A 24,675-nucleotide genomic window follows, 5' to 3' on the forward strand; every position below is an offset into this window, starting at 1 on the left:
ATATACACAATAATCTCCTAAATACGCTGCTGTTTCTATTATAAACTTTTAAGGGAGAAGCAGCATTACACTTTATTTTGGTTCTCAAACCAGTCATCACTGAACAACAGGAAACAGTTTTCCCTAAATATGTGAAGATCATTGTTGCAAAAAATAAAATCACCTTATTTTTTCCCAGCTCTAAATGTCTAAATGTTCAGGGAAACCTGCCAGAATACCCACTTCCTCCTTTTTTTCACAAGACTTTGCTACTGCAGTCAGAATATTTAGAAACAGTAAGAAGAGCTAGACAATTCTACATGAGACTTTAATAATACTGTACTTTGAATTTACATACCATATAGCCTTGGCACATCATAGCTCATTATCATTTTAAATTTACAAATCAGAATAGGAAAGCACAAGGTTTAGAAGCAACACATCCTGCCCAGCAGTTTGGAACTCATAATTTCTGAAACACGTGATCCTGCAACTAAAGATAATCTCATAGCCGAGAGTGAAGAGCCCAGCGAGTAGAAAATGTTAATAAGGTCCCATTTATTCAAATGATGTTTAAGAACCATGGGGCTTTAATCGTATAAATAACCATATTAAACTTTATAGTCTACATTAATATGAATATAGATTAAGGTATCATTCCACCAAAACTAATAACATGAAGTATATACATATATAATCAAATCAATGTCACAAAATGAAATATATTTCAATCAAAAAGTCAGCAAGTAGGTCAACATACTTAAAAAATGAGAACTACAGCTTTAAATTTTTTTTTTTTTTTTTTTTTCCCACTAACATGCTGTAATTACGGAGGCTACAGTTGCCACTGGTGGGTCTGCTACATGTGCTATCAAGTCTCCTTGTCGAGAATGAAAACATCCATTGTCTGTTGATTCAATCAGGAAGGTATGGTATGCAGTTCTCTTAACAGTGCCAACTGTGGCTTTACTCCCAATGTCTTTCACACTCATGTGTCTGGGAGATTCTGTAAAATCTGTCTCAAAGACGCACAGGCCACCACGTGGGCATCTGAAGGAAGATTAGCGAGTGACTGAATCAGCTTCTTAACTATGGTCTTCAAACACTGGTGAGCAGCATTCAAGTCTCTGTCAAACTGCTGTCCTTCGATTTGTAGAGCCAAATGACTGCAGATGTTTCTAAACTCAACACTATCCTGAAAGGAATTGCAAACAGACAGGAAATCAGATAAGTGACTGGAACATTTGCTGTGTTTTGCTTACCTGGATTCCAGATTTTTCTCAGAGAACCACTCCCCTTCATCCTCAGCCCACTTGGTTTGACCAAAGCTGACCCCACCCACACCTTCAGGAATCAGGCCCATCAGAGCATATCATCACCCAGTGGTTGGTCAAGAATGGACAGGTGATGGAAACCATGGGCCACAAGCCCACATCTGCAAGTCTGGGAAAGAGAAGCCTTCCTTAGCTTGGGCTTTTGGGAAAACATTTTGCCACCAGGACAGAATGCTAATGATGATGGAGCCAGCACAGAAAAAAAATAGAAGCAAGAGATTAAGAGACAGATGCTAATTACCTTTCCTGAGCATGTAAATCTAGCTATACTTGAACGATAGACCCCAGGATTTTTTAGTTGCGTTAATATCCTTTTTTAAAAAATTAAGCCAATTGAAGTTGAGTTTCTGTTACTTGTTTCTAAAAGAACTTCCATAAATACACAAATAGCCTTTGTTCCTAATATTTCATATGTGCTGCTTTGAAGATTCCAATACAAAACTCATTACTTAATGGACATGGTCTCAAGAAATTTCCAATGCAAATTTAGAAAGAATAGCTCCCAGGTAGTTTAAAGGAGTGAAATCATTCAATAGATTTTAAATCCTCAAATCCATTGCAAATAAATAGTATACTGAAATTCTTCCACGTTAGAGAAAATGTTGAATATATGGTTGCTTTTAAATACAGGAAAATTATTTTCCCCAGCCTTCTGCTTCTGGCAACACAACACAATTAGTTTCCTTAGGAGCTCAAGTGGTAGAGCGCCTGCCTAGCAAGTGTAAGGCCTTTAATCCAAACCCCAGGACTGCCCAAACAAAAACAAAAACAGAACCTTGCTACCAGATTCTTAGAATTCTAAAATAGAATAAACATCCTGCCTGAGATTGCAAAAAAAAAAAAAAGAGAGAGAAATGCCCCAAGGTCCAGAATAAAGGAAAGATTATTTTCGCTGCCTACTAGTACCATCAAGAGAAGAAAGTCTCTCTTGTGCTGGGTTTGGAGTGGAAGTTAGAGCTGTCCCTGAGAATGTGTTACTGTGGATCTATAGTACACAGTAGTTTCAGTTTGGAGTCACCCTCTAGACCATTCTCATATTCCTCTGGGAACACCCATGCTAACAAATTAATGTAAAACTTGGAACTGGGCTGAAATATGCCATATGGTCACATGGCAAAAGCAAATAAAAACCTATTCCTGGGGAATAGGTCTAAAACCCATGTCCCAAACATAGTATTCCCATAAAGTTCTGTCAAAGATGAAGTCAAAGCCGGGTGCTGGTGGCTCACGCCTGTAATACTAGCTAGTTAGGAGGCAGAGAACAAGAAGATTGTGGTTCAAAGTCAGCCCCAGGTAAATAGTTCACTAGACCTTATCTTTAAAAAACCCATCATAAAAGGGCTGGTGAAGTGGCTCAAGGTGTAGGCCGTGAGTTCAAGCTCCAGTACTGCAAAAAAGAAGTCAGAAATATGAAATTTAAAATATACTCAAACACGAGATGGCAAGATTAAATTTCAAGAACTTGTGATAACGACTATAAAAATGTTTAAAATGATGACGATACAAAGAAGTAATAAAAAAGTAAGGAAAAACAGCTTATAAAAGAAAATCAAATACCACTTTTAGAAATCAGAACTACAGCAACCAGTTTAAAGCTTAACATGCAATTTAATCACTTGATTAGCTATATCTGAAGTAAAAATTAGTACACTGGATGATAAATATGAGAAAATTATACAGAATGCAAGACAAAAAGTTAAAGGCATGAGGAATATGAATGAGAGGTTAAGCAACATGCACGACAGGATGATAAGGTTTAATAAACATATTTCCAGGAGAGACAGGAGAGAGAAGGGGCAGAGGAGATGTTTAAAGAGAATAATGGATGACAATTACACAGAATTGATCCAAAGCACGAATCCTTAGAGTCAAGCAGTAAAACAAGCCTAGTGCAGAGTAAGTTAAATGAGATCTAAGTCTAAACTCATTGAAGCAAAGTTCTTTTTAAAAGCAACCAGGAAAAAGATGGGTTCCAAGAAATGACAAGACAGAGGAGCCGACTTCAACAACTGAAGATACAAGATATTTTAGACTAGTTGTCAACCTAGTTTTTTTAAACCTACCAAATTAACATTTAAAACTCTAAGCAAAATAAATACAACCTCACTTAACAGGACAGAAAGAGCTTACTATCAATGTTAAGTCTTTCTAAAGATAATTCAAAAGAAGACATTCAATTTAGAAGGAAAGCATGAGATGCAAACAGAATGAGCAATAAACCTGAAAACATGGTATAAATCTTAAAAATTTATTAACTAACTTGCAGCATAGAAAAGCAAAATGGTTCTAAAACGCAGACATGTAGTGGAGTGTGGAATTCTAAGCACTGTATTTTTTTTTTTAAGATAAAGACAACAGCTGGTGGAGTGGCTCAAGTGGTACAGAGCCTGCCTACCAAGCATGAGGTGCTGAGTTCAAACCCAGTGCCACAAAAAATTAAAAAAGCTGCAAAACTGATAAATTCTTCATACATGTATGAAGAATGTAAGGATTATCACTAAAAGTAGAGAAATAATACATAAAACTTTAAAACCAGCAGAGGGGAAAAAGGTACGTTAAAATTCTTTTGATCTAATCTGTAGAAAGATAAAAATGGAGAAATAAAGGCACACAAATAGAGCAAGGTAAGTAGAAAACAAATAGGATGGTAGAAATGCTTATCAGAAAGCACAATAAATGCAGATAGTGGTTACCAGACTAGGTTTTTCAGTTTTTAGTTGCTTGTTATTTCAAGCAACAGTTTTGAAGCTAAAAACATGCAAATAAATGGATATACTAAAATATATACCAAGCAAAGAGAAGCCAAAATAAAGCTGGAAAAAATTATTATTAGGGATGAAATAAACTGCAATTACTAAAAAGGATGATGTCCTCCCCCTAAAGATATGCGATTTTGTACTTGTATGTACCTAATAAGATAACTGTAATATGCATTCACACTGTAAAAATAAGAGCCCAATTTAACCCACTTTCTCCAAAACTGATAGGTCAATCAACAAAACAATCAGCATACATAGAAAAGACTGGAAACTCTAATCTCAAGTTTAAGCCAATGGAAACAAGAAAATATATATTATTTCCAAACATGGACGGAATATTTATTAAATCTATATTACAACATTGCAAAGAAATTCTCAATAAATGTCAGAAAGTCTGTATCTCACAAATCACAATGCTAGTTAACAAGAAGTCAATAACACATTTACCTTCTCAAAATAGGTACATCTTTAAAGCTCCACTTCTAAATAATTTATGGGACAGCAAAAAACAACTGAAAATTTAAAATATTCTATACTGAACAATAATGGAAATATTATGTCAAAATGTGTGGAATGTAGGGAAATGTGTAACTTAAATGCTTATATAAGGAAGGAATAATCACTGAAAATCCATTAGCTAAAACTGAAACTCAATCATTTAGGAAAAGTAAAACAGATAATCCCAAAGAAAGTGAAAGGAAGAACTAGAAGTTGAACCAAAATTTGGTCAGGGGTAGAGCTTTCTTCCTAATTTTGTACAGAAGGCTATTTTTCCCCCTATGCAAAACCTTGTCACCTGAATGAGGACTTGGGTTTCCCACCACGTGCTTATTTGACATCTCCCCAAGAAACAAAGCAAAACAAACGTTTAGCAAATAATAACAGCAGGGCAGTATGGGAGTCAGCTGCTGAGACAGAAGAACCTATAGTCCCTGAACTCTAGTATTCCTGGGCATGGTACTTATTTTTGCTTGTTTTTTTCTCTTTAAAGCATTCGTGCTTCTCTACCTCCAGGTGTCAAGAGACTCCTTACATAATCTCCCCCGTAGTTTATGGGGTAATCTGCATTGCTGAAATATATTTCTTGGGAATAGAAAATAGAGAGAAAATCACTCTGAACTATTTTTCTCCAAATTCACATACAGGGAAATTGTCTGCTTGGTTTATAGAAGGAATCCAACTCTGAGTACAAAGAGGAAGGATCAAAGAAAACATGCTAAGAGAAACTCAAAATAGAAGGCACTATTGAAACTTGTGCTGACGTGTGTGTTCGCCAGTCTGCAAAGGCATTCATCACCCAACGAAGTTTAAAATGCCTTTAAAAATATATTCGTGGGCCTAAAATCTGAAGTCAATTTCACGTTTACTGTAAAGAATCAAAGGAGGCGTCGTTTGGGGAAATTACACGTATAATAAAATTCAACTGCTGGGCTGTACGGCTCCCTGAGGCCCTGGGCAAACTTCAGATCTCTGGCAAGCTTTGCAAAGTCTATTTTACTATTCTAGTACAGAATTTCCTTTTAATCCTTTCTCAAATATATTAACAGTCAAAGAAAACAAATTAATAGGAATAGACTTTCCATGGGACTCTTAAGCCAAGGGAGGAAAAAATAAAGCAGGTGATTGCTTCTCTTCCTTTCTAGAAGGTCTGAAGGCCAACTGTGAATCCAATAATCATTATCTCCAACCAAACCTCTGCTGCTACTGTTGGGGAAGGTGGGGGTCACAAGTCACAAGGTCAAGGTAACAGTCTATTAAGTGGTCCATGTCTTTCAGTAGACACATAATCAATACTGGCGATGATTTTACTTACAACGCTTTCCAGTCAATGACAGAGCATCCTCCCTTTGACTGCTATTAGTTAAGTCCCAGATGCTCCCAGAAATGATGTAATATCCTATATGGAGCTTTGAACACTTTGCCAGAATTACAACTATGTGGTTGAGCAATCTAAAGCAGGTTTTGGAACTTCTAAAACCTTGTGTAATTTCAGACTCTGGATATGAAAGGTATTGATTGCTACAGTGATCCAAATTTATGGCTAGCATTTACTTTTTAAAGGGAATTAAAATTCTCTCCTAGAACTTGGTTAATCTACTGGGATAATGGCCTCCGTCTATTTAACTTAGTTAATGAATTAAATTTGTTTCACACATGTATCAAGCTACATAACTGACTACATTGGATAAAAGGCAGTAATACATGGTACCTGATCTCTAAAGAGTTTGTAACCCAGTAGGAAGAATAAAACACGTAGATCATTCATCTAAACTTCCCATGAAATATGATGCAGCCCATGGTAAAATTCCAAAGATATAATCCTATGGAAGAATAGGCATTTACATACTCATAACCTAAACCCAGCATAGGTCCCCACAAAGCTCATTCTGATGTGTGTATCCTTTTATAGCCTGCCTGATGTGTTCCTGTCCAAAATCTACTTGGATGTAATAGAGAAACTCATGTACTTAAGACGTAGTTGGTTCAAAGAGCTAGCTCTAGTTTTTAAAACATTTCTTCCTATTTTTGCTAAAATCAACCCTGTGGTAAGCAGAAAAATAGCCTCCCCAAGAGGAGCACATCCTAACTCCAGAACCTGTGAATTCGTTACCCTACATGGCAAACTGGACTTTCAAATGTTCCTTAGGATGGGCAGCCCTCAGGGCAGCCCTCAGAGCAGCCACAAAGACAGGAGATAACATACAGCTCATTCTTTCCAGAGCAATGCACCTGCCGTCAGCGTGCTGGTTCTGCCTCTTTAGTAAGCCATCCTTGGACAAGCCATTTTAGCTATGGAAAACTCAGTTTTCACATCTGTAAAATGTAATCAACAACAAGCTGCCACATGAAGAGATTGCAAGAGTCAAGTTAGCTCACGGTAGGAAAGCTCCTTGTATTTGCAATTCACTCTGTCAATCTCCAATTATGAATAAGTAATCTGCCAGATGCTGGGAGCTGAGTAGAAAGAGAGAAGGGGACGGGAAGGAAGAAAGGAAAGGAAAGAAAAGAATAAAAAAAACCAAAATGCTCTGTAGAAACCTAGAATCTAATTGGTGAAGTGAAATCTACTTGAGTGTTTCTTAGCAATGTGACACAGAATAAGACTCAAGTTGACAAAGAATGGCTAAAGTCCTGTAGGTGCTACCCCTGGCCTCTGTAGAAGAGAATGAAGGCTTGGAGGAGGCATAAGAGAAGCAATACAGGCAAGACTACAGTGGATACTACAGACAGGCAGTGTTGAGGAAGGCAGTTATTGACTCCTAGGGAAAAGAGATGACCTCTGTAATGAGAATGAGGAACACAAGCACAGGTCTAGAGTCAAGAAGGGGCTGGGATTGGGTGTGGGGGACGGGCAGATATCGGTCTTATTTTGTGGAACAAGATATAAGGCTGCATGGAAAGCCTTCCAGAGTGATGTCCCCAGACACTTCCAACAATGGGAGTGACATGACAAACTGGCATGTTAAGGACACTGGCTTTGAACCTGAGCACCTAGTAGGAGCCACACAGCGAGCTCACACTCAATGCTCACAATAATCCATAACAGATAGATAAAAAGAAATGTGTTTGGGGACAGTAAATGATGGCCCTTAGTCGTGCAGCAAGTGAGAGGCAGCACTGGAATTAACCTCTATTCCAGTGCTCAACTGTTCATCTTCTATGGTCTTCCCCAAAAATCAAGTTGGGCTGGTGATATGATCACTCACAGAGCAGAGCTCACCGCCCAGTGTTGGGTACAAGACTGGCAGGCAGAAATTACAGAGCTGTAGATGGGCAGAAAGAGGCAATAAGCTAGCTTTGGGGGTGGAACTAAAATGCCTGCAAGGCAACCAATCATTTCATGTCTCTTTCTTGACCTTGACCATGTTTCTTCTTCTTCAGGAGAGAGATTTTTCTTAAGATTCAGTGCTCTGAGCATTTTGAAGCTCCAATTGGCAATGACAGACTTCAAACTGAAGACAGGCCTGCTAGCTCATCCCTCCCGCCTGCAGTATAATCATGAGACCTTGGCCATTTGAAAGTTGTTCAAGACATGGAACCGTCTACATGCCCAAGTAAAGCCACCCACCTAGCTAATCAGAGACCTATCCATGAGAGAGCTCTCTTAACTCTCTTTTCTCCTACTCCAGGCACAGAAGTCTCTTAGTATTTTTCTGCATTAAAAAAAAAAAACAACTCTTTAAGTTCTTTGTACCTGCACTGTCCAAAAAAGGGAGGAAAAGTTAAGCCCATTTTTAGTTTCTTACTGAAAATAAACTTTCCCATCAGAATCAAAGACTTGAGGACAAAAGGAATCTGGCAGTGGCAGTCAGTTTCAAAGCTTGTTTTCTGAAAGCAGCACCAATGGCTAATAAAGTCAGAAATATACTGTGACATGCCTGTACAGTACAGGTAATGTTTGAACAACCCACAAGTGGTTTTTTTTTTTTTTTATTTCTTTCTCATTGCATCACCTTCAAAACCACTACTAGATCTACATAAACTATAAATCAGTTCATACTCACTTAACTACACATGGCTTTAAAGTTCTCTTTCTTCCACAGTCACATCTCGAGCTATTGCCTCCAGCTTGGCCTCAAAAGCTTGTTTCTTTCATTTTCCCCTCCAGCTCTCCCTAAAAGTGTCTATAGGGAGAAAAAAAAGAAAGGAAGAGAGAGAGAGAGAGAGAGAGCGCTTTGCCCCAGTTGTCTGGGACAAGGCCTGGTCTTATACTCCTGCCTGGCCAGAACACTGTTTTTTACCTCAGTAACCCAGTACAGAGCCCAGCAAAGGAACACAAATCCCCTTCCTAGATGAGTTAGGATCCTCCACACTGTAGTGTCCTTGAAATGGGGATGATATTTGTCTGTTTTAGAGGGACACTGTGAACAACATGCTATCACAAACTAGGAACTGCCCCTACTTCCTCTGGCCCATCAACATCCTGCTTTGAGCTGGGAATTCGCTGGGTGCAGAGGAGTCACTGGTTACCTGAGCTCAAGGTCAGTCTCAAATAGATATGTAACTGTGTACTAATAAAACACCCAATGAAGAACCAAAGTATGTGCCAGTCACTGTAAAAAGTCTATCGTCCACAGGAAATTAAACATTTTTACTTGTGGTGGACCCAGTGGAAAAGCTCACAAATAACTACAGTTCCTTATGCTTTTGCTTGGGGTATGGAACCACTTTCAGTTGAAAAGTCCAGTGAAAAGCACTTTTGTGATGAGTACAAGCACTTGATTCAAAGATGCTCACACGGCAAACCCCCAAATTGTAAAATAAAACACTGCAATATTTCCTCCAAGCTGACAAATGTACATAGTTTTGTCTCAGAGACTTTCTAGAATCACCTTCCAAATTTTTATCTCACAAAGCTTTCATGTCTTGATTTTCATGTCATTTACACTGCAGGACATTACAAGCTATAAATAAGCTATTTCTAGAGCAGTCTCCATATCTGTGGAGTGGAGTGAACAACAGAAATTCTATGACTAGTCACTGAACCTGAAGGTACAATATTGTCCCAAATAATAAGCAATCCCCTAGATATGGCTACTGATAAGATAACCATAAGTATTTATGTCTTCAATAGTATGTGAGTAATTTTTGAAGACACAATTTCTGAATTTACAGAAATTGGCTTCACTAACTGATGCTGATAGGGAAAAATAGCACTCATCCTCAATATTCACACTTGGAGTTTGTAAGGAGCATTAGCAATGACTGTGAAGCCAAAGCCAACAGTTTTATGGCTGCTGCTCTTGCTCTGTAAAATGAGAAAACCAGCAAGGACTACTGAACGTGACAGAATAATTGATACCAGAATGAGCTCACTGAATGGGTGAGCTCACAGGCAAGATTAATCGGTGATGATGAGAAAGTTCTTCTGCCTCTGAAAGTTGGCATCAGCTGTAGTTTCCATGTGACTTGCTTTAGAACAGAATTCTTGGAAACTATAAATGTTTTTAATCCTCAAAAGAAGACAGACAAAACTCAGAATAACTTTATAATTGGCTTGGCTAATAACCCCTATATAAAATGATCATTTTGAGCAGTTCAAAAAATTCTACATGAGCTTCCTTTTGGTGTTCTAGACACTTCTATGTTCCCTCTGTGTGTCAAATGGCTAACACACTCTCACTAGTATTACTAGTTTGAAGGATTTCCTGATTTTACCTGGTGCCTTTGGTCACCATGTAAGGAGACCTTCACAGAAAGAGACACACAGATCACCCACTGTTATGAACTCAAATGCCCCCTTCCAAAAAAATTCATATAAATTCATATGCTGAAGCCTTAATCCCCAATGTGACTATTTTGGGAGTATCAGCCTAAAGGAAGGTAATTAATGAGAAAAGAGGCACCAAAGAGCTCTCCCTATCTGCATGCACGCAATGAAGAAAAAGCTTTGTGAGGACAGTGAGAAGGTGATCATCTGTGAGCCAGGAAGGAAGTCCTCACAAGAAATCAATTTGTTGGCACCTTGATTTTGGACTTCATCCTCCAGATCAGGGAGAAAATGAATATTTGTGTGTGAGCCACCCAGTCTATGGTATTTTGTTATAGCAGCTGAGCTGACTAATATATTCACTCTATGATGTTAGCTATCACAACCTGACTAACGTGCAGTGCACAGCACGCACAACTGTGGCTCTATTTACCATATATTATAACATACATTATATTAGCACCATGTTCACAATACCCCTGTGTGAGAGAAAGCTTGTGTTGTAAGTAGCTTGAAAGTAGGATAAGCTGGATAAAACTCATTTCCTGGCCTCAGGGTCTCAAGCTGAGTCCTAACTTCCTCTGAGCCTCAGTTTCCATTTGTTAGCAATATTTTCTAAGCTGGTTAACTCCATTTTCTGCACTAAGTTTAAGAAGACTCAGTTTTGACAATCATTTTTATCTACCATGAAGAAATTCGTTTTCATGTTTTTTGCATGTGTTTGACAAGTTCTAAATGTTCAAAAGGAATATTAAGTTTTAATTTCTTTTTTGGCACAAAATACTATAAAAATGTCTGTTACTATTGTGGTGAAGGTGTCTGTGCCTTTGAACCTAAACATTTCTCTTCCTTAAGCCTGAAGTGGTTTGATCCATGAGTCACTTGACAATGACACACAAAGTCACTCATGGGGCACTGGGCCAAGTGACCTCTGTAGAGAGGTCATCATCCTAACTCTAATTTTTATTAACAGCCCCAATAAAGGAAACACAGTTCATGGATCAGATTCACTCATATCAAGAATGGAACTCAAAAAACAATAGTCAAAGGGAGTGAATATGGTCAAAGTATGTTACATGCATGTATGGAAATATCACAATGAAACACCTTTGTACAATCAATGTACACCAAAAAGCAAATAAATAAAAACAGTCAGCCAGACAAGGTGGCTCACCCCTGTAATCCTAGCTACTCAGGAGGCAGAGATCAGAAGGATGGTGATATGAGGCCAGCCTGGGCAAAAAGTTCTTGAGACCCTATCCCAACAAAAATCTGAGTGTGGTGGCATGCACTTGTCAAAGCAGCTAATTAGAAAGTGTGACCTGGCCATAAATGACAAGATTATATTTTTAAAAATACCAAAAGCATAAAGGACTTTAGGTAGAGTGTCTGCCTAGCAAGTGCAGGGCGTTGAGGTCAAATCCCAGTACTGCCAAAACCAAAAAAAGTCAGTAAGAATTCCTGAGCAATCAAACTCATTAATAGTAATAATGATAACAGCTAAAATACATGGAGACTTACTGTGGGAGCCATTGACTAAGATTTTATGTGCACTGTCTCAGTGACCTTCTATATCAGATACCACTTACAGAAGAGGAGACTGGGGCACAGGAAAGTTAAGTAACTCACACCAGGGCAGGAAGGGGAAGAGAGGTTTGATATGCATCATGGGACTAGACTGCTGTGTTGTACTGTCTCCCATTCAGGATCCCTAATGCCTATCTTCCAGGCCTTGGCTTTAGTTAAGGTGAGTCCCTCTCCTATCTTCTGTAACAAGTGACCTGATATGGAAGGTTTCCACACACTTCTAAGTGACTCCCAAGTATTCTTTCTATGAGCAGAATTCCTTCTGAAGCCATGCTGGTGTAGAAAAACAATTTACATGTTCTTAACTTAAAAAGAGAGAAAATACCCTTCCAAATCATTTGAATCAACACTAGTATAATGAAGCCAAGTCTGCACAGCCAGCACCTTGGAAAGAGAACACTGTCTTCTCAAGTCTATACTACAGAAATATTCAGCTAGAAGCCAAATGGAGATACCGCCTTTTCTCCAAACAGTGTGCCAACCAAACTTTCTAGACACTAGCTGCTCCTGCTCTTCGCCCTTCCAAAGGCACTGGCTGTCCCTGGGGACCCTGAAACTCATCACTTGTGCAGGTGAGAAGCAGCCTCCAGCAGTGGGAGTGCTGAAGATCCATGTTTCTTCTGAGTACTCTGGATACTTCTAGAAAGTAGCAGCAACACATCCAGAAGTTTGCAAAGTTTGCTCAAGACAAGGAAGGACAAGACTGTGACTCAGGAGGATGGATAGGCAAAGGACATTTTGAGCTTGTTTACAGACTCAGAGGCATTGGCAGGGAAGATGCAGTAGCATATACGGTGGTGTCCTCCTTTTTCCAAGGTTTTACTTTTTCCAGTTTTAGTTACCTGTTGTCAACCAGGGTCCAAAAATATTAAATGGAGAATTCAGAAATACATCATCTGTAAGTTTTAAATTATGCACAGTTTTGAGTAGTGAGATGAAATCTCACACTGTCCCACTCCATCCTGCCCAAGACACGAATCATCCCTTGGCCCAGCGATTCACACTAAATACACTACTCATCCGTTAGTCATTTAGTAGCTGTCTTGGTTATCAGATTGGCTGTTGCTATATAGCAGAGCTTTTGTTAAAAAAAAAAAATGTAGTAGCCAATGCTAAGTCACAATGCCTAAGGTCTTTTATCTCATCTCATCATACAGATATTGTATCATTTCACATCATCTCAAGAAGAAGGATGAGGGGCTGGTGGAGTGGCTCAAGTGGTAGTACCTAGGAAGCATGAGGCCCCCAGTACTGCCAGAAAAAAAAGATTAAAAAAACTTTTTAAAGAAAGAAGGGTGAATACAGTACAATAAAATGTTTTGAGAGAGATCACAGTCACATAACTTTTATTATAACATATTATTATAACTGGTCTATTTTGTTATTAGTTATTGCTATTAATCTCTTACTATGCCTAATTTATAAATTGAATTTTACTACAGGTATGTACATAGGAAAAAGCAGTGTGTTTAATAGGGCTCAGTACTGCCCTTTGTTCCAGCCATCCACTAGGGGGTCTTGGAACATATCTGCAGAGAACAAGAGATGACCCTACTGCATAAGGAGAGAGGAGGAAATTGATAGAAAAAAGTCTGGGGGAAAGTGAAGGATTTGCCTCAGTGCTTAAAAGAAAGAATTCAGCCAGACACTAGAAGCTCATACCTGTAATCTGAGCTACTTGGGAGTCTGAGCTTGGAAGGATCACCATTCCAGGGCAGTCTAAGCACCTGTCATTCTAGCTACAGCAGGAAGCATAAAATAGGAGGATAGCAGTCCTTGCTGACCTGGGCAAAAAACAAGACCCTATCTCCAAAATAGCCAGAGTAAAAAGGGCTGGAGGTGTGACTCAAGCAGTAGAGCACTGCCTACTAAATGGGAAGCCCTGAGTTCAAACCCCTGTACTATCACTCACATGGGAGAAGTACACCGCGTATTTATTTATTTATTAGAGACAAGAATAACGATGAGTGGAAATACACTTGTTCAGGAGGAGAGGAAGATATTTATGTCAGGTAGTTTAATCTCAGAAAGAAAGAGAGGGTTGAAGTTTGGATAAAGAAAGCTTAGAGAGGATGGAAAGTGTTTAGGACCACAAGTCAACAAGAACAGGCTAAATGGATCACCAAACAGAAGTTACTGCTGCGTTAAGCAAAAGGCATCCTTTCAGCTACAATGACTATTAGAAAATAGTCACCAAGGCAGAGGACACAGGTTCACACCCTCACCACTGACCTGTGTCAAGCCCCCCACTCCAACTTGTCTTCTGATCTCTCAAACTGAAACCTAGTCATCCTGTGGTTTCTGTGACCTTGGCTTGCAAGACAATCCAAGGTCCTTAGCATGCCAGGAAGGTGTTTCCCCAGCTGACCCCACTTAAGGCTCCAGGGTCATTATTTGCCTTCTGCCATACTGAACTAACTGCAGTTCTCGAAGGGTCCTAGAACTTTCTGATGCTCTGGCCCTTGGATCGATCACACGGTTCCCATTGTATGTTTTTTCCTTTCAATGTCTGGAGAGCAAGCACTCATTTTTTTAAAGGTTGTTTCCTCCAGGAAGAAGCAACCGAAGGCCGGGCGCCCATGGTTCACACCTGTAATCCTAGCTATTCTGGAGGCAGAGATCAGAAAGAGTGAGGTTAGAAGCCAGCCAGGGCAAATAGTCCATGAGACCCTATCTCAAAAAAAAAAATAACCCTCACAATAAAGGGCTGGTGGAGTGGCTTAAGGTATAGGCCCTGAGTTCAAACCCCAGTACCACAAGAAAAAAAAAAAAAAAAAAACAACCGAGCACTTCAGATTTCATCAATTCTAACTAAAACGCACATTTTTTCACATCCTAAAAAAACCCACAACATTAGAATGTCACTTACAATCAACAGTTTGTCACCATTGAATTGACAGGATTTTAAAATTTCTTGGTACCCCCATTAGGCAAATATCTGGAGACGTTTTTGCTTGTGTTAACTTGCGGGAGGAGTGTACTACTACTTTCCAAATGACAGAGACTAGAGATGCTACTAAGCATCCTACAGTGCACAGGACAACCCACTAACAAAAATTAGCCAGCCACAAATGTCAGCGGTGCTGAGGTTGAGAAACCCTGGTGTAAAAAAGCAATACTTATTTGGATGTATAACATACTTCATTATGTTTGATTGAGATTAATCTTGTACAGTACATAATGTCACTTAATACATAGCATTTTTTTCCCCCAAACCTTGGCTGGCAAAGCAAAAATAGCAACTCTGAAGATTGCTCCAAGCCTTCTTCAACACCTCTCCCTGTCTTCCTCCTCTAACCCCCAAGGGAAGGACTGGGGCAGAGCTCCTGCTCAAAATCTGAAAGCCAGAAGGTCTCCAAGAGACTTGATTAGCTGATGGCAAGACTAGGACTAGAACCCAGACCCAGGGTTTCCAAATTCCAGTCAATTCTGGCTAACAAACACAGTTTGGTGCCATATATGGAAACTGCCCTACAATTAGGAGCTGGGTGACTTAGCAGGAGCTCCTATTAGTATTCAAGCTTCAACATCTGGGACCCACCCAACCCTCACCCCATTTCATGAGAATGCAGGTTAACTCTTTAAGTCTCTTTGGGGAATTGGATTTATGCAATAATTGTGGTTCATAAGTGTGAAGAAACTTTAAATAAAAGTAGATGGTTTCATCATACAAAAAAAATGCAGAAGGGGCTTGAGATGTATATTTAAGGCTCTGAAGGAAGGGTCATTAGTTTGGAGGGGGAGAGGGCCCCGTGGGTCCAGCCCCCAGCTGCCCAAGTCCCCAGAGTGTTGTTCTTCCTGGAGGCTTAACAACACTGGGCACCCCGCCTCTCCCCCGCCCTCGCCCCCGCTATCCCGACCCCGTCTCCATTCTGGGGACCCTCCCTTGGCGCCCCAGGGGATCGCGAGACCAATTCACCTTCAGATGGATGGGGAAGGACCGCTCCTGCTCCAGAGGCCCCAGCAGCGTCTGCTCCACGCTCACCAGCTCTGAGGTCGAGTCCACCACGCGGGCCAGCGCGCTGCGCATCGCCATCCGAGCCAGGGTGCAGGGCCCGCGATCCCGGGGGAAGGGCAGCAGCTCCGCGCCCCCCTCAGCACCCCGCACCACCTCCACCTCAGGAGAGCTCGCCCGAGCCCTGGCTGCCCTATTCCTGACCCCTCCGTCCCCGCCCCGATCCTCGCATCGGGGTCCTGGCCGGGCCCTCATCGGGCCTGAGCGACAGGCGGGGGCGGAAGGCACGTGGTCCGGGCTTCGCGGGCTCCCGGGGGCCCCAGGACCGTCCCCCCAGCCCCGCTCCTGTTGCAGCAGCTGTAGGGTCTGCAGAGCCACCATTTGGTGGCTGATGGAGGCCACTAAGGGCGCGGGGCTGGCCATCGCCTCTGTTGGCAGCTTAGCGCGGCTCAGCGAGCAGGTGGAGCAGGAGCGAGGGAGGCGGGGGCGTTTGGAGTCACCAGGGTCACATTTCCTAACTCAGATCCTGGGATCCGAGTCTCTCAGCGTGTGTGGCCAGCCCTGGCCCGGCCTGCAGTCGGTGACCCGCGCTGGCCCCTGCATTCGTTTCAAGTCCGATGGGCTTTTTTTTTTTTTTTCTGACCTAGGGCTGCTTGAAGCGCTGCACGCTGTGCAGTTGGATATCAGCCAAATGCTGAGCGCTGCTTCTTCCTTCTCTCCAAGGATTTAATAGGAAAGCGTGCTGCTTTGTGTGGATGCATCCATCAGCAGAGATACCCACCCCCTTCTCCTGTGAAGGATGTCTGTCAAGGACTACTTAAACCTGGGATGGGGGATGTAAAAGATCCATCCACGAGTGAAAATGCAAAGGACCCAGCAAAACTAGCAGAAGGAAGTTGCTGGATCCTCCTCCCTTCCCGTCCCAAACCTAAGGGCATTTTCAGAAACTTATGAGTAGCCTTCAAGATCTTGCATCCCCCCAAACAAAAGAGGTGGATTTGTGTGTCTCAAAGTTCTGCCCTTCTTCGGTTTTGTTACATCCCCGGTGGGCACCAATGGCCAGTCTGCAGAAGTGACATCATTGTGCAGCAGGCAAGACCAGTCCCTGAAGCCCAGGCCTGGCACTGTCCAGATGAGAAGCCTGAATAGTTTTGTATGAAATTCCCAAAGGACTCAAGCACAAGGTTGAAATAAATCCTTTTATGAGCCATGAACCCGGGGACAGCTGTACAAATAGTTGCTGTTTTTAATTAAACCTAATATGGCCACTTCCTTATGTTAGGGGAAAGAACTGGCAATTTTATGCTTTAGAGATTCCAAACCAATGGTGGATGATCACACTTAAAAAAAAAAAAAAGAAGAAGGGTTGGGCATGGTGATTCAACCCTGTAATCCCAGCTAGGTGAGGTCAAAGTAGAAAGATCATGGGCCCAGGTGGGGCTGAGAAAAAAAATGCAATACCCTATGTGAAAAATAACTAAAGCAAAAAGGGCTGTGGGCATGTCTCAAGTTTTATGGTGCCTGCCTAACAAGCACAATGCCCTGTCTTCAAACCTGGGTACCAGCTCCCCATGCCTCCAGGGAAACAAAAAGACATTTGAGGGGAAGAGTATGAAGATCTTCCCATGAGGAAAACCATTTAGAGATCCCCCACAGCCCAGTAAATGGGTGAGGGTGAGAGAAGGTGCTGAAGCAAGAGATGAGTGGGCCGTGGTAGACCTGTGGGTAGGACTTCATTCTTTCTTTAGAAGTGAGAGTCCAGTGGAGTCGGATCTGGAATCAGACATGGGACTCTTTGAATGGAAGAGCCACTCCAGTGTACCTACTGAAACTCTTCTGTACTAACTGGAAGAGATAAGGGTAGGGACTCAGGGTCCCTTAAGGTTTCTCTCACTCTGGAATAGAATGACCCCACATAATCATCCCCACCCTCCAGCAAAGGTTCCTTCTCATTCTCAGTGTTTTCTTCGCCTATGAAAACAAATCAGAATGCCAAAGTAAAGAAAACCTTTCTTAAGCAAAAACGGGTAAGTTCACACTAATTATAACTGAGTAAAAATGCATGGCTGTGCATTGACAGAGGAAATTACTTTGGAGGGAAGTAAATAGTTTAATGTTGATTAGGATCTGTAGCCATAAAGTCACTTAAGTTCATAATAAAAATACAGTAATTCTTCCTTTTTCATTTATTTTTTTTTAATCCTCAAATGTTGAAGTACGTTGGGTTCAGCAGAGACTCACTAGGGTTGGTTCGGCACAAACTAACCCTTAATTTTCACAGAGCATGTCGGATCTCCAGGGCTGCTCCTCTTTCCAGATACACAGGAAATCCAGTTTCATGGGCTAACCCTTCCACTATCAAATGGCTGACTGCAAAACTTTCTTGACAGATGGAATTGCAGCCAACAGCAGAATTGAAATCATTACACAGAGCCTGCCTGACCTGAGGCCCCCCCCTTCTACATAGTATGCTCATCCTGAGAGCCATGAGACCAACTGAACTTCAAGGGGGGGGGGGCGGGTGAGAGATGAGGGCCAGGAAAACCATGGGGCTGGAGGGATGGTACATATTGTTTAAAGGATCAGCCTGATTGGTCCAATGTCCTTAGGAAGCACTGGATCATCCAGCAATTCAATGCTTTATCTGTCTTAACCATGGGGTCACATTCTTATTTGCAGTAACTGCAAAATGGCTTGTGGCCCAAAGCTGGAGACATGAGAATCTGAGGGGAACTGAGATATTTCAATAGCATAGCACATCTGCCTTTGGTCTAAAAACACCTTCAAAGTTACATGTGCTGGACCAAGTAACAAATTACTCACCTCTTACCCAAAATCTGAGGCCACTGTAGTGTAACAAAAGGCTTATTCATATGGACAAAGTATTGCAAATCTGATATTTGTGCTTCACAGCCTCTATCTCACTATCTTATGGAAACATTCTCATTACCCAGTGAATAGTCCTCATCCACCACACTCAGTCCATGGGGTCATATGGGATGAACCCACTCCACTCCAGAAGGGCCCTGGGTCTTCCAGGCTGAGGTCAATCACACATCACATCTCCACAATGAATGGCCAAGATTTGGTCCCATGAACCAACTAGAGCTGGCAAGACACCATTGTTTAAGATGATTTCAGCTGGATGTATTGTAAAATAGAACTAAAGAATGTAGGATAAGAGCACAGCAAAAAGAGATCAAATTTTCATTCAAAAAGAAAACTTCAACATAAAATCATTTAGTTAATAACAATAACGTACTGTCCCACACCACAAAAAGTCTGAAGGCAGGGTGGCTCCTGGATTGGTTAATATTGCTGCTCAACAATGTCATGAAAGCCCTTGGTTTCTCCCATACTTCTGCTTTGCTATTCCCAGCACGTCAACTTGGTCCTTGATCCTTGGGCTAGTAGTTCTCCTATGGCCACCAGATAGTGGCAGTAACTCTTGATATCACATCTGAACAATAGCCTCTAGAAGAGGTCATCTTGTCCTTAGTGTTCCTTCGCAAGAGCAAAGAGACATTTCCCAACTCTTCAGCCCACATTGCCTTGGCCAAAATTATACAGCATGTTTGAATTGATTCAATCATAGTCAGAGGAAAGGGACTGCCACAGGAGCCTTAGGTGACCGAGAATTCAATCCAGGCGGTAGGGCTGTATCTATCTTCCCCTGAAACACATGGAGGATGGAGAGCACTTCATATGAATCAAGGTTCAGTAACCAGAAATGGCAACAATCGAGCACAATGGGGCTTTGGCAGGAGCTCTGGGTAAAGAACACCTCATATCTCCAAGGTTGTTCCTTTTTCCAGATCCACAAGAAATTCAGTTTTGTGAGGCTAATCCTTCCACTATAAATGCTATTGTAATGACTCGTGTGCAAGTGAAACAGAAGATACAAGTTTAAGTTCAGGAGCCTTTGTAGCCATATTCTGAGTTTGAGTGGAGAGTCTTCCTATAAGCGAGCCAGAGAGAGAGAGAAAGAGAGAAAGAGAGAGAGAGAGAAGCCAGTCTTCATATAGCACCATTTGAGCTCAAAAAGACAGCCCACCTCTGAACTTCTCAGTTATACAAGTCAATAAAATTCTTTTTGTTTGAGCTGCTTGGGATTGGGCTACTGCCCCTTGCAACAGAATCGAAATGGAAATAGCATGGCATATATCACAGGAAAGATAGCATGTTAATGGAGTGACCCTGTGAACCAGTGTCCCTTAGGCAAAGCACTTCTAAGTCCCTCCAACAAACCACTTCCAACAATACTTTTTGCCATTCATCTAACCTTTCTACTCTTTCAACCACTGCCTTAAAAGCACTTTGAGTGACTCTGGTCACTTCTGACAGTTTGTGGGAATATTTAAAACTGAGCATCAGAAACATTTAGACCCTGTGTGGTGGGGAAGGGAAATAGAAGGGGGTAGAAATCTCAGTGAAGTGAGAAACAACTTTCCACCTGTGAATGGACAAGGTAGAGTGTCATTAGATAAACAAGGATTCTGGCACTTCTCTTAGTCCAAAGGTTCCTTTTCCACATGAGCAAAAGATGTGAGGCCTTGTGTGGAATGGTTGAGAAGGCGGGCATGGCAAGAATAGAAGGGATCTGGCAGGAGGCACAGCTATGTGGAGCCTTCCTCAAAGGATTTGGCAGAGCCCAGATACATTTGAGCCCTGCTTATATTCTTTGGCACTTTTCTCCAAAAGGGATCCAAGAGAATTCCAGAAATGGAGCTGTTAGCCTTCAACACACCCTGGTGAAGTTCATGGGTGGGAGCAATACAAAACATGTCCAAAGAGTTATTATTCTTGAATAAAAATTAGGATTGAAGAGAAAAAGATGCCGAAGAGATAAAGTACTGTAAAAGAGAAAACAATTGAGCTTGGAAAAGATATGGGCCCAGAGAAGAAAAAGCAAAAATGATCAAATTCCCTTTTTCTAAACATACAATTGTAATGTTTGAATATGCCAAGTCATAAAAATGTATATGAAGTTCTAACTTTGGCCTAAACATTTGCTTTTCAGAAAAAAAAAATGATGCAACCCTGCCATGAAACTTCTGAATTGCCAAAAACAATTGTTTACATAGGACAGTGTGCTTTCAGGATATCATATGTGTACTGCCTTCCCAGACTTTATTAAGCTGGTGAAACTAAGTGAAGCTTTGTGAAGCTAGTGAAGAAAAATAGGAAATCGTAGGTAAAGAGAGGCTTTAGAATATGAAATGTCCTTCATAAGGCTCACATTTTAAAGGCTTGGTCCCCAGCTGATGGATCCAATCATTGAAACATGGATGGATCATGAGGGCTCTGATCTAACCAATGGATTAATCCATTGATGAATTCATAATTGAATGGTAGACATTGTGGAAGGTGGGACCTAATTGGACGATGTAGGTAGCTGTGTGTGTTCTTGGGGCTTATTTCTTGTCCTTTCCCCCGTCCCCTTCCCTACCCTCTGCTTGCTGGCCCCCATGAGGTGAGCAACTTTGCTGTGCCACAACTTTCTGCCATGATGTTCTACCTCAACACAGGCCCAGAAGGACAAAGCCAAGTGACCTTGCATTGAAACCAAAGCCAAAATAAATCCTCCCTTAAGTTGTTTCTCTCACACATTTTATCACAGCAACAAAAGTCTGACTAACAATAGCGGGGAAAGAAAAGTTGGAAATGTTGAGCCCCACCTGCCTGCCCAGACATGATCTGATGTGCATTTGCCACACTGCAATTTGCCTTCTCAACACAGAATGCAATTCTTTCTGGACATAAAAATCATTTTTATTTGGTTCCATTTTAAAGAATTATTTCTGGAAGTGATTCTTAATGTTGGCAGAAAAAAGTCAGAAACAAATTCTGAAAAAGTACATGTAAATTTTTTTGTAATTATTGCAGCTTTGGTAGATGAGTTAGTTTTTTTGTTGTTTTTTTTTTTTAACTTTTATTTGCGTTTACTTTATGCTGAATTTATTCCTGTGAGGCAAGTTTCTGTTTCTTCAGTTTTTTTCTGGGATATCCTTTTCTTTTAGGCAACTTCCTCTTCTGGTTTGCTCCTTTTCAGTGAGGATCATCTCAATTGGCAGGGTTTTCTCATGTTTGGGTTGATCTGATAATGACCTCTGTAAGTACAGTGGCACATCTTGAGTGTTCTGCTCACCTGGATATGTTTAATAACCAGAGAATCGACATCTATACCCTTAAGTTCAGCACTACTTTCTGCATTTTAAAGGCATGTGCAGGCAACAAAATTCAGTACTCTTTTTGGGCCACAAAACGTATCTCCAACACCACTGTTTGGCCTTGACACACCCACCAACTCCACCATTGTAACATCGGAATGAAACATATTGCTTCTTTAAATTGACATCTTTCAGATACCTGGTGGTTTGGGGGTGTGCATACCCTTGATGGCCTGGGCAGTTTCTTGGGTGTTCTTAACGTGAACACAAAGATATGAACCTCTTAATTTGCTTGATTTTGTGGGATTTTCTGCATCGAGAGTAGTGAACCATTTTCACAGGTTACCCCAGGTCCCTTACAAGAAGAAGATGATGATTTATTTTTAAGAGCAAGTGGATGGCCCTGAATTCTCAAGCTGCCTCTACCTCCCTTCAACAGGATAACCTTGCTGAACTTGCCCCTCCATTACTTATTACAAAATGTCACCCTGAAGAATAACTTCTTCCTCAGAGGGAAAAATTAAAGGGTTGCTTTATTTCCTAAACCATTTTGATTCTATGTATATATGGCTTATAATACTGACATGTCAAAAGAAATTTTGAAGTAATGATAAAAAATGGGGAAAGGACAAGACAATTTGTGCTTGTAATCTCAGCACTGGGGAGGCTGAAACAAGAAGATTGCCAGTTTGAGGTCAGTCTGGGCTACATAGTGAGACCCAGTCTCCAAAAGGAGGTGTTGGAAAGAGACAAAGAGAAATGTACAAGTGGTGTCAACTGGATCCCAGGATCTTTAACCTTAGTGGAAAAAGAATGTGAACACCCTTATCAATTTCTAGGATCACCTTGTATTTTCCAGTTCCAGTAGATACCATTTTAATGCAATTGAATAAATACTTGACTTGGGTAGACATATTAAATTTTTTTTCTAATCTTCCCAGTTCCTTTCCTTACATTCATTGTGATTCCCTTACATACTTTCCCCCACCTAAAGGATTTTCTATTCTTATTGCTGATGTTTTTTCTGTTAGGCTCTACGGTTGAACAGGCACAGTGTTCTATCTACTTCTCCTCCTTTCTATTTTTCCAGAACTTTCTTTCCTATGGTAATAGTAATGAAAAAGGGAGGGAGAGCTGGGGGGCACACAGTTATTCTGCTTAGCTTTTGCTACCCTATGGGTATGATTCAATGAAGTCAAAGCTTCATACTGAAACTCTGAGTGCAGCACAAAAGATCTAAACCTGTTTTGAGACCTATGCCAGTTTTTTTTTCCCCTCTTTGGCTCTCTGTGCTAAGAAAACAAGAGAAGCCAACAGATATGCTTATTTTATTTGTTTGGTCATTTTAATCACTCTTGTTTCAAAATATTATTGAGAATTGTCTTAAGAGTTGAAATGAGGCAAAAGATGTTTTAAAAATAAAGATTTGTTGAACATGACCAAAGTTAGGGGGGAGAGGGAGGGGGTGGAGTGGATGGTAAGGGAAGGGTTGGGGGCAGGGGGGAGAAATGACCCAAGCCTTGTATGCACATATGAATAATAAAACAATAAAAAAAGTTACCCTTTTCTCCCCTTGGAGGAAAAAATGCAAAATATTATTAAATTTATGTTTATGAAAAATTATACTACATAAATTACATAAATAATTAAATGTGACACTTTAAAATCTCTACTGTTTCTCTACTGTTCACTGTTTGTTCATTAGTAAATGGTATTTACAAAAGCCGATTTGACTATAAAGACCAAATGGTCCATAGAAGTGATCAAATTTCAATTTGATCAAGCTTTTATTCAAAAAGTCATATGTAAATTTTATTTGGTCTGTACTTCTCAGGATGGACTGAAATCTCTGCAACCATGACCCAAAAAAAAATCCATCCTTCTTTAAATTATTTCTCTCAGGTATTTGGTCACATTGACAAAAAACTAATGAATTCAGAAGCATGGTACCAGAGAAGTGGGGCTATTCCTGTGACTGTGGCTCAGAAGCATTTTGAGCTGGGTTGTGGGAACAAATGTGGAAGAGTTTGGAAATCAGACTAGATAAGCCCTAGAATACTGTAAGAAGAGCTTAACAGGTAGCTCTGGTGGGAGCTCAGAAGACGAGAATGCTGAAAGGAATGCACACAGTAAATATTATGCTCATGAAGTTTCAAATACAAATGATAACTCTATTGGGAACTGGACTAGAGGCCATTAATGTTATATTCTGGGAAATAACTTGTCTACATTTTGTTTGTACCCTGAGACTTTGAGGGAGGCTGAGTTTAAAGGTGATGGACTGATTAACTTGGTGCACAGAATTTCAAGGAAACTCAGCATTCAGATGATAGCATAATTATTAGTAGCTGCTTTTAGCCACATTTACTGTGAAAATCAGGAGAAAAAGGTAGAGCAGGAAGAGTTGAAAAACCTTCAGTTTGACCAGAAATGGAGCAGGTTTGAAGTTGGGGCCAAGGAAGGCATGAATGTTAAAATCATTAGCACCATTAAAAAGAAGCTGAGTATTTCTACACAAGGACAATATGATAGAGTCTTTGAGAGCATATCAAGAATGGGCCAGAACCCACCTGTCACAGGCTAAAGGGGGTAAAAGTATAAATTCATTTGAAATATTTTCCCTTGAGAAGAGAGCACCAGTGTAACACCCTGTATGCACAGGGCCACTTAAGAAGTTATT

The 24,675-nt window shown here is 40.8% G+C and overlaps 2 protein-coding genes across 3 annotated transcripts in view; both read right to left on the reverse strand.

The window, feature by feature from the left end:
- Window positions 1-272: 272 nt before the first annotated feature.
- Window positions 273-17,135, reverse strand: Dleu7 (deleted in lymphocytic leukemia 7). 2 transcript variants are annotated; one of them, XR_012436240.1, is made up of 3 exons: window positions 15,790-17,135; window positions 8,578-8,697; window positions 1,035-1,174 (listed from the first exon to the last, which is right to left on the reverse strand). XR_012436240.1 is itself a non-coding variant. In XM_020157835.2 (2 exons), exons 1-2 carry the CDS (start codon window positions 16,246-16,248, stop codon window positions 968-970), a joined length of 666 nt encoding a protein of 221 aa, XP_020013424.2. In that variant the 5' UTR covers window positions 16,249-17,117; the 3' UTR covers window positions 273-967. The 2 variants fall into 2 exon arrangements, 1 of the variants encoding a protein (XP_020013424.2); XM_020157835.2 differs by lacking the exon at window positions 8,578-8,697 and having other exon boundaries at window positions 273-1,174; window positions 15,790-17,117.
- Window positions 17,136-17,658: 523 nt separating this feature from the next.
- Window positions 17,659-24,675, reverse strand: part of LOC141411364 (uncharacterized) — a 48,206-nt gene continuing 41,189 nt past the window's right edge. Inside the window, exon 3 of the mRNA XM_074042849.1 lies at window positions 17,659-19,498. The gene's annotated coding sequence lies outside the window, so the exon portion shown is untranslated. The remainder of the gene's footprint in view (window positions 19,499-24,675) is intronic.

The sequence above is a fragment of the Castor canadensis genome, chromosome 10 (assembly GCF_047511655.1).
Source record: "Castor canadensis chromosome 10, mCasCan1.hap1v2, whole genome shotgun sequence".
In the NCBI taxonomy this organism is placed as follows: Eukaryota; Metazoa; Chordata; class Mammalia; order Rodentia; family Castoridae; genus Castor; species Castor canadensis.